Genomic DNA, 10,650 nt, shown 5'->3' with positions numbered 1-10,650 from the left:
TCAGCCTCCTCAGTAGCTAGGATTACAGGCATGAGCTGCCAGTGCCCAGCTAGCCTCCAACTCCAGCCTCCCACTCAGCCTCCTGCCACTACACCTTATACAGCTTTGCAAGTTTTGACCTACAACTCATATTTTCCTAACCCTTACTTTCCTCATCTGTAAAGTAAGATACACTAAGCTTTTGTATTATAAGAATAATGACAGGCTGGGAACGTGGCCTAGTGATACATGAAGCCCTGGGTTTGATTCCTCAGTACCACATATACAGAAAAAGCCAGAAGTGGTGCTGTGGCTCAAGAGGTGGAGTACTAGCCTTGAGCAAAAAGAAGCCAGAGACAGCGCTCAGGCCCTGAGTTCAAGCCCAAGGTACTGGAAGAAAAAAAAAGAATAATGACAATGAACATACACTTTATTTTAGCACAGTAGTGGTTTTACATTAGATGCTCAATTTCTATCAATATCTAGTTTTCTAATTTTGACCTCTGAACTTTTTTTGGTTGTTGGTCATGGGGCTTGAACTCAGGGCCTGAGTAATGTCCCTGAGCTCTTTTGCTCAAGGCTAGCACTCTACCACTTTGGGCCATAGCTCCTTTGCTGGTTTCCAGGTGATTAATTGAAGATAAGAGTCTCACAGACTTTCCTGCCCTGGCTGGCTTTGAATCACAATCCTGAGATCTCAGCCATAGCTAGGATTACAGGTGTGAACCACTGGCAGTCCTGGGCCTTTGAACTCAGGGCCTGAGCACTGTCCCTGCCTTCTCTTTGCTCAAGGCTAGCACTCTGCCACTTGAGCCACAGCGCCACTTCTGGCCATTTTCTATATATGTGGTGCTGAGGAATCGAACCTAGGGCTTCATGTATGGGAGGCAAGCACTCTTGCCACTAGGCCATATTCCCAGCCCCCCTCTGAACTTTTTTAAACTTTATAAAACAGTTCCCAAATTCCTCTCCCTTTTTGATTGCCTCTTTCATACATTTAGAAAATAATAGTGAAACAATTAAAAAATTTCATAGAGCTTCCTTCTGAGACCAATTAGTAAATAAAGGTCACACTAATTGAGAGATAGGAGTAAACCAAAATGTTACTTTAAGGATTGATGGATTTGATAATATCCTCAAACTCCAGTTAAGGTGATTTCGTATAAATGAATAGGTATAGAGTTGTGTGTGACTGGACTTGTACGAGTTAGATGGCCAGCCTTAGCAATGGGAGCCATGTAGTAGCCAGGTGATTTTACATTTCTCACTCAACCCACCAGGGATGAGGGTCCTCTACCCCAAGGACTAACCCTATCTGTTCTTTGTGAACAGTTATCACCATCATTGCAATGGATCTTGCACATCATGGATTCCCCAGTTGTACTTTGATTCTCTTTGTAGATCCTCTGCAGAGATGTGCTGGTCACAGGCATGAGCGTAAGTGCTCTGGGTGGTGATGGTGGTTACTTGCTATAGGGGGTATGCCTTCTCTGAGTTTACTAGTGTAGGTCAGTTCTAGGAACTGGTCTGTGTTTGGTGTATGACCCTCCATTTGAGGGGTAGACGCTGCATGTTGCTCAGTTAGCAGAGTGAACAGTTTCCTCTTCCCTTCTCTGAATTCCTCTGGGCTATGATTCCCTGCCTCAGTCTCCAGGGCCTCCTGTAATCTTCCTGAGCTTTTTCACTCTGGGCTGGTGCTCTGCTACTTGATCTATACCTCCACTTCCAGCTTTTTGCTGTTTAATGGAGATAAGAGGCTTGGGTTTATCTCTGTGGGATGGCTTTGAACTTCAATCTTCAGATCTTAGCCTCTTGAGTAAGTATAGTAGGACAGGTGTGAGCCTCCAGCCCCTGGCTCCCCAACCCAGTTTTTCTTGTATATCTCTCTGTGTGAGTTTATTGCATCTTCTTCTTCTTCTTTTTTTTTTAATCAGTCATGGGGCTTGAACTCAAGGCCTGGGCACTGTCCCTGAGCCTTTTTGCTCACGGCTAGCATTCTACTACTTTGAGCCACAGGGCCACTTCCAGTTTACTGTGGGTTAATTGAAGATAAGAGTCTCACAGATTTTTCTGCCCAGTTTGGCTCTGAACCACAATACTCAGATCTCAGCCTCCTGAGTAGCTAGGATTACAAACATGAGCCACTGGCACTCAGCCCAACGTCTTCCTTTCTTTAACATGTCTTTCTTAAAGTCCTGAGTCTGATTGCTTCTTAAATTTGTGTTACATCCAAGAATACTTTATCAGTTCCCTATTGGTGGAGTTCATGTCAGATCCAGTTTTTAAGATTGTAAGTAACTGATTTCATTACCTTTCTTTTTTTTTCATACCTTTCATTTGACAAAAATTTTGGAAGTACTTATATCAACTGTGCTAGGTGCTATATGTACAGTGTGGAATAAAACTGATCTAATTTCATATCCAAGAGTCTATAACCTAAATTTTCCTAGGATATCTTCCTAGGATAATTCATTTAAATAGAATTGCCCAATCGGTGTACATGCTAATCTGAACTGTTACTAGGCTTGGCATACTATGCTGGAACAGAGCTTGCCTAATGGTGAGTGAAAATTGTTTTCCAAATGTAAACTGGCACAACCACTCTGGACAGCAGTTTGCAGGTTCTTCAAAAAACTAAACATAGATAATCCCTATGACCCAGCCATACCACTCCTGGGCATCTAACCCAGAACATGAGCCAAGATGTCATAAAGACACTTGCACATCCATATTCATTGCTACACTCTTCACAATAGCCAAGTTGGGGAAACGGCCAAGATACCCTGCAATAGATGAGTGGATCCAAAAACTAGGGTACCTACCTATACACGATGGAATTTTACACAGCCATTAGAATAATAGGATGTCATTTTCAGGGACATGGATGGACCTAGAACAAATCATGTTAAGTGAGGTAAGCCAAGCTCAGAGAAAAAAAAATGGCATGTGTTTTCTCTCATATGCAAAAGCAAGATCTAAAATACCAGGTCGTAATAAATTATACAAGGCTCTAAGCATCCGTCCACAGTGAGACCAAAGGAGTATACTCTCAGGAACAGGAAGGCACAATTATAATTATAAAAATGAAGTCCAGGAAAGGAAAACAAGAGGTTTGTTTTGTTGGGAGGGGTGCTGTTTTTGTTTTCTTCCCTTTTTGTTCTGTTTGTTCATTTATGCTTTGGGAGTTATAAAGGGAGGCACAAAAATGGATGGACAAAGGGTGAACAAATGCAGCAATGGTACTCACTGGACACTATGTTGAAAATAAACTATACTACTTGTGGGTGGGGATGGGAGGGAAAAACTGAGAGTGAGGGAGGGGGTAATATTGTCCAAAAAGAAATCTCTTTACCTAGTTTAACTAACTGTAACATCTCTGTACATCACTTTTATAATAACAAAAATAAAATCTTTTCCAACCTAAGAACAAGTTTTATTACATAATTGAGGCAAAGAAGTCTTCCAAGCTGATCAGAAAATGGCACATAATAGCCAAGAAAGGAGACTAGCTTGTGGCATTTATTGTGGTTATAAAGTGAGTGGACCTCTTTCTCTGATGTGGAAAAGAAAGGGGAGGCAAGTTACCAGACAGCTCTGAGACTACTGGTTGCTTAATTGTGCAACTTTCATGAATGTTCATGGTATCTTTATTCTGAACTAGTTGACAATGACAAGAATATTTTTTGTGGACAACAGGACACAAAAATAGCCAGGAAGGGCTGGGAATATGGCCTAGTAGTAGAGTGCCTGCCTTGTATACATGAAGCCCTGGGTTCGATACCTCAGCACCACATATATAGAAAAAGCCAGAAGTGGCACTGTGGCTCAAGTGGCAGGGTGCTAGCCTTGAGCAAAAAGAAGCCATGGACAGTGCTCAGGCCCTGAGTTCAAGCCCCACAACTGGGCAAAAAAAAAAAGCCAGGAAATATGTAAGGACCAGTGGCTCATGCCTGTAATCCTAGCTAGGCAGAGATCTGAGAGTTGTGGTTCAAAGCCAGTCTGGGCATTGAAAGTCTGTGAGACTCTTATTTCCACTTAACCATCAAAATAGCTAGAAGTTTAGCTGTGGCCCAAGTGGTAAAGTGCTTGCTTTGAGGAGGAAAAAAAACCAAAACAGCTCAGGGACAGTACATAGGCCTTACTGTGGGTTAATTGAAGATAAGAGTCTCTCAGATTTTTCTGCCCACTTTGGCTTTGAACCACAATCCTCAGATCTCAGCCTCCTGAGTAGCTGGGATTACAAGCACGAGCCACTGGGCACGAGCCCAACATCTTCCTTTCTTCAACATGTCTTCCTTAAAGTCCTGAGTCTGAGATTGGCACAGTATCTGTCTATCGATTGATCTGTCTGTCTGTCTATCTCTATCCATCCATCTATCTACAACATATCTATCCAGGAAATAGTCTTTCTGAACAGTGTTTCTATGAGAGTGAGTGTGATCTGTATTTGTACCCTAGCACCATTTCCCTCTGCAACCTCTCCTTTTTTTTTTTTTTATTAATTGTTATTGTTAAGGTACCGAACAGAGGGATTGCCATTTCATAAATCAGGTAATGACATTTTTTTTTTTTTTTGGACAGTGTCACCCCTTCCTTTGCTTTCCCCCTCCCAACCCTGTTCCCAAGTTACACAGGTCATTTCCCACATAGTGTATACTGAAAAGCATGATTGCATTTGTTCTTCCTCCCTCCAAAAAGAAGAAACCCTCTCCTCTCAAGTATGTGACTGATTCCAAGGGTGATGTGGTATTGTTTCAGGATTCAAGCCTACTGAAAGGAGTTACAGAGGACAGACACCCTTGCCAGGTACAACTTTATGGAGGGGGCAGTGGTTTCCATTCTAGAGGAGAAGAGTCCAATAAGTGGACCCCAGAATGGCTCCGTTCATACTTCGTGGTGGTGGTGGGGGGAGCGGGGGGGGGCGGACCCCACTCTCCTCCAGGAAAGGAAAGGAGGGCGCGGATACTGGAAACTCTAGCACGGGATAGGGTAGGCGCTCGTTATACTGGATGAGTGGGATTTTTAGGAATATTGATTGGAGAATGAATGAAGGACGAATTGATCACTAGAGCAAGGGATGAGCCGCTACTAGGTGGGCGGTCCGGACTCAGTCGGTGCTCACTGGAGCCGCGGGACACCCGGTGAGCCCAGCGCGCGACCGGACCCCGGGCGGGGTCACGTGACCGCCGGTCCCTGGCAACGGCTTGTTGCTAGCAACCGGGCGGCGGGTCCCGGCCGAGCCTGCGGTAGGGCCTGGGCCTTGTCATGAACCCTGCGACGCCCATACCCATGGAGGTCCTGGGGGAGCAGAATGGGGAAGAAGCGGCCCCCATGCTGGGGCCCTCCATACACTCTGACAACCCGGAAGAGCGGATCCAGGCCCGGCGCTTCCGCATCGCTGCTCGTCTGGAAGCCCGGAGGCGGTGAGCAGGCGGGCGGGGAGGCCCGGACAGGACCGGGGTCTGGACCTCTCCTGCTGCTGAAGCTGGGGCGCTAGGTCGGCTGGGGCGCTGGGGCACAGGGGCGCTGGGGCGCTGGGGCACAGGGGCGCTGGGGCACGGGGCGCTGGGGCACGGGGCGCTGGGTCTCTGGGGCACAGGGGCGCTGGGGCACAGGGGCCCTGGGGCGCAGGGGAGCCGGGGCGCTGGAGGGCTGGGGCTTTGGGGCACAGGGGCGCTGGGGCACAGGGGCCCTGCGGCTCTGGGGCACAGGAGGGCTGAGGCACAGGGGCGCTGGGGCACAGGGGCGCTGGGGCACAGGGGCGCTGGGGCACAGGGGCTCTGGGGCAAAGGGACGCTGGGGCACAGGGACGCTGGGGCACAGGGGCGCTGGGGTACAGGGGATCTGGGGCACAGGGGATCTGGGGCACAGGGGCGCTGGGGCACAGGGGCGCTGGGGTACAGGGGATCTGGGGCACAGGGGATCTGGGGCACAGGGGCGCTGGGGCACAGGGGCTCTGGGGCACAGGGGAGCTGGGGCACAGGGGCGCTGGGGCACAGGGGCTCTGGGGCACAGGGGAGCCGGGGCACAGGGGCGCTGGGGCAAAGGGACGCTGGGGCACAGGGACGCTGGGGCTCTGGGGCACATGGGCGCTGGGGCTCTGGGGCACAGGGGATCTGGGGCACAGGGGCGCTGGGGCACAGGGGAGCTGGCTCTCTGGGGCACAGGGACGCTCGGGCACAGGGGCGCTGGGGCGCTGGGGCACAGGGGCGCTGGGGCACGGGGCGCTGGGTCTCTGGGGCACAGGGGCGCTGGGGCACAGGGGCTCTGGGGCACGGGGCGCTGGGTCTCTGGGGCACGGGGCGCTGGGTCTCTGGGGCACAGGGACGCTGGGGCACAGGGGCTCTGGGGCACGGGGCGCTGGGTCTCTGGGGCACAGGGGCGCTGGGGCACAGGGGCTCTGGGGCGCAGGGGAGCTGGGGCGCTGGAGGGCTGGGGCTTTGGGGCACAGGGGCGCTGGGGCACAGGGCCCTGCGGCTCTGGGGCACAGGGGAGCTGGGGCACAGGCACGCTGGGGCTCTGGGGCACAGGGGCGCTGGGACTCTGGGGCACAGGGGATCTGGGGCACAGGGGCGCTGGGGCACAGGGGCGCTGGGGCGCAGGGGAGCTGGGGCGCTGGAGCGCTGGGGCTTTGGGGCACAGGGGCGCTGGGGCACAGGGGCCCTGCGGCTCTGGGGCACAGGAGGGCTGAGGCACAGGGGCGCTGGGGCACAGGGGCGCTGGGGCACAGGCACGCTGGGGCTCTGGGGCACAGGGGCGCTGGGGCACAGGGTCGCTGGGGCTCTGGGGCACAGGGGAGCTGGGGCACAGGGGCGCTGGGGCTCTGGGTCACAGGGGCTCTGGGGCACAGGGGATCTGGGGCACAGAGGCGCTGGGGCACAGGGACGCTGGGGCTCTGGGGCACAGGGGAGCTGGGGCACAGGGGCGCTGGGGCTCTGGGTCACAGGGGCTCTGGGGCACAGGGGATCTGGGGCACAGGGGCGCTGGGGCACAGGGACGCTGGGGCTCTGGGGCACAGGGGCGCTGGGGAGCTGGGGCACAGGGGCGCTGGGGCACAGGGTCGCTGGGGCTCTGGGGCACAGGGGAGCTGGGGCACAGGGGCTCTGGGGCACAGGGGAGCTGGGGCACAGGGGCGCTGGGGCACAGGGGCGCTGGGGCTCTGGGGCACAGGGGCTCTGGGGCTCTGGGGCTCTGGGGCACAGGGGTGCTGGGGCACAGGGACGCTGGGGCTCTGGGGCACAGGGGCTCTGGGACACGGGCGCTGGGGCTCTGGGGCACAGGGGCGCTGGGGCACAGGGGAGCTGGGGTGCAGGAGCGCTGTGGCACTGGAGTGCTAGGGCTCTGGGGCACAGGGGCTCTGGGACACGGGCGCTGGGGCTCTGGGGACAGGGGCGCTGGGGCACAGGATCGTTTGGGCGCTGGGGCACAGGGTCGCTAGGACGTTGGGGCACAGGGGCACTGGGGCACAAGGGCGCTAGGACGTTGGGGCACAGAGGTGCTGGGGCGCAGGGGCGCTGGGGAGCTGGTGCAGATTGAGCGCGGGGCGCCCAGCAGGGGAACAGGGTTGATGAGCTGGAAAACATTTCTTCCAGAAACTCAGAGCTTCCGTTTGTCTGTTCTGGTATTGGAACAGGAACTCAGATCTGGGCTTTGTCCCTTAGCTTTTTGGGCTGAAATCTGCCCCTCTCTAGCTACACTTTTTTCTTTTTTCTTTCCTTTTTGGTCAGTCACGGGGCTTGAACTGTGGGCCCTGGTCGCGGTCCCTGGGCTCTTTATTTGCTCAAGGCTACTACAACACTATCACTTGAGCCACAGCTCCACTTCCCACTTTTGGGTAGTTTATTAGAGATAAAAAGAGTCTCCCAGGCTTTCTTGCCCTGGCTGGCTTTGAACCATGTTCCTCACACCTCAGCCTCCTGAGTAGCTAGGATGTGGCATGAGCCACTTTTCACTGAGGACTTTTTGGTTGTTTGCTGGATGTATATAGTCTCATGGACTCTCCTGCCTGGGCAAGAAACTGTGTGATCCTCAGATCTCAACCCCCGGAGTAGCTAAGATTGCAGGCGTCAGCCACCCATGCTCCCTGCTAGCAGAGATATTAAAATTTTCAACAGAGGTCATTCTTGCAGCCATCCTTCCTTTCTTGTACGGTATTTATTTGGTGTACCTTAGCCTCTTTACTGGCTCAGTGAGTAACAGAAATCTGGTGAGTAACAGAAATCCCTATTTCCGGAGAACGTGAGACCCTGGGATCCATACCTTTCTCAGCATAGAGTTGCCACACGTGCCCCGGGACCCCAGTAACTAAGAAGAGACAGGACACCTCAATTCTGATGCCGTCTGTGTAAACCATCTGTCTACTTTCTCCTCCCCAGCAGGACCATGTGGGGATGGTGACTCCTTCCTGCCTGCTGGTCTCTGATTGATAGTGAGGAGTCCACAGTACCTAGGTGTTCTTTTGATGTTAAAAAAGCAGATTCAGTATGCTTGGGGGCATGCCTGGAGGACTGCCTGGGGGCCTGTGTTAGGGCATCCCTGGGGGCGTGCCTGGGGGCGTCCCTGAGGGGGGGCTTGCTGAGGGTTGTGCCTGAGGTCATGTCTGGAGGACTGCCTGGGGTCGTGCCTGGAGGACAGCTTGGGGGTGTGCCTGGGGGCATGCATGGTAGGCGTGCCTAAGGACATCCTGGGGGCGTGTCTGAGGGCGTGCCTGGGGGAAATCCATGGGGGTATCCTAAGGGTATCTTTGGAGTCCTGAGGGCATGCTGGACGACCGCCTGAGGCATCCCAGGGGGTGTGTCTAAGGGCATCCTTGGGGTCATGCCTGGGGGCGTGCCTGAGGGCATCCATGGAGGACTGCCAGAGGGCATGCTGGACGACCCCCCCTGGGGGCGTGGCTGGGGGCATCCCTGGGGGCGTGTCTAAGGGCATCCTTGGGGGCGTGCCTGGGGTGTGCCTGGGGGCATCCCTGGGGGCGTGCCTGGAGGACTGCCTCGGGCTGTCCATTTCATGGCACTGGATACAAATGGCACAACTGGGTCTGGGGATATAGCCTAGTGGCAAGAGTGCCTGCCTCGGATACACGAGGCCCTAGGTTCGATTCCCCAGCACCACATATACAGAAAACGGCCAGAAGCGGCGCTGTGGCTCAAGTGGTAGAGTGCTAGCCTTGAGCGGGAAGAAGCCAGGGACAGTGCTCAGGCCCTGAGTCCAAGGCCCAGGACTGGCCAAAAACAAAACAAAACAAAACAAAAAAAACAAATGGCACAACTGGTATTGTGGTTCAAACACAGGAATTATTTTAAGATACATAAATGCTTTCAAGGAAATATTAAGAAATATTGTTGCTCAGTTAGGCCCAACATTTGAGACAGGTAAACGGTCAGTGCTAAGTAATTGAAACTAATGAAGGGGCAGTGCAATGGCATCCAATAGTTATACAAATGAGCCACACATATTCTGCTTGAGGAAAATCAATTTAATTCCAAACATAATTTACGTTGAAAGGAAATGTCACTTGTACATTGTCCATATTGGCATAAATTAAACTCATCAATTAAAATTAAAAAAAAAAAAGCAGATTTAGGATCACAGCACTACTTACAGAAAATGGACTTCCCATTTACTCCTGGATCGACACACATTAGCCACCATTGACAGGTCTTTGGTGTCCCAGAGGGCCAGTTCCGGTCTCCATTGACACACTCAAAGCTAAATTCAAGCAGCGTGGTTCATACCCTTAATCCTAGCTATTCAAGAAGCTGAGATCCAGAGGACTAACTTTTGAAGTCAATCCAGGCAGCAAAGTCCACAGGACTTCATCTCCAAAATAATTAGCCAAAAGCCAAGCTAGAGATGTGGCTCAAGTGTTCGGGCACTAGCTATGAACAAGCAAGCATTAGGTCCTGACTTCAAACCCGGGTACCACCAAAAAAGACCATTTGCCTAGAAGATCCAGCGTCTCTTTTTTGAACCAGAAGAAAAAAATCCAAGTAAATAGAAGGGAGAACATTGTCCCTGGAAGAATGAAAGTCTTTTCTCAGCCCTGAAGAGCATATGCTTCCCGAATGAAAGTGATGGAAAATATTCAGCACTATGGAGGGAAATAGACTCACGCTAGCAATCAATGGTGTAGCTCAGTGATAGAGCATGTGCTTAGCATGTGCAAGGCCCTGAGTTCAATTCCCAATACCAAAAACCCATACAAACAAGCAAAAGAGGGAAGGGAAGGGAAGAGATGGGCAAGGAAGGAGAGGGAACACCACCACCCTATCCCTCCCGGTGACACACAATTGAGAAAGTTCAGAACACTGAGGACAAAAACAACAAAAAGACCTACAAATTTTCAAAAACTGGTCACATACAAAGAACAGAGAATGACTTAAAGTTTCTCAAATATTACACTGGAAAACAAGCAAGTAAACAAAGAAGCCACATTGAAGGAAAATGATTCCCCACCTACAACTCTAAAGCCAGTCAAATGATTAAGTGCCTAAAGGACTTTAGTGAGGAAGTGGGATATTCAAGATGGCAGCTCCCACTTAGGCTACAAATACAGCCATGGTGAGGAAACAGATTCCCTAAAGAGGATTCTGCCTCCAAGAGGAAGCTCAAATCTAAGTAGAGAAGACTAGGACATCTCTTTTAGCTAAGTCAGTGCTAAACAACAGAAAT

General features: G+C 52.0%; 1 protein-coding gene across 2 annotated transcripts in view; it reads left to right on the top strand.

Moving 5' to 3' along the window:
- The first annotated feature begins 5,213 nt into the window (after positions 1-5,213).
- Drc1 (dynein regulatory complex subunit 1) overlaps positions 5,214-10,650 on the top strand; it is a 39,481-nt gene continuing 34,044 nt past the window's right edge. For both annotated transcript variants that reach the window (XM_048353283.1, XM_048353282.1), the window contains exon 1: positions 5,214-5,402. In XM_048353283.1, coding sequence (XP_048209240.1) covers positions 5,245-5,402 — 158 coding nt within the window. In that variant the 5' untranslated portion in view covers positions 5,214-5,244. The remainder of the gene's footprint in view (positions 5,403-10,650) is intronic.

The sequence above is a fragment of the Perognathus longimembris genome, chromosome 8 (assembly GCF_023159225.1).
Source record: "Perognathus longimembris pacificus isolate PPM17 chromosome 8, ASM2315922v1, whole genome shotgun sequence".
Classification (NCBI taxonomy): domain Eukaryota; kingdom Metazoa; phylum Chordata; class Mammalia; order Rodentia; family Heteromyidae; genus Perognathus; species Perognathus longimembris.
The sequence above is the reverse complement of the archived record's forward strand: the minus strand, read 5'-3'. Positions and strand labels throughout refer to the sequence as shown.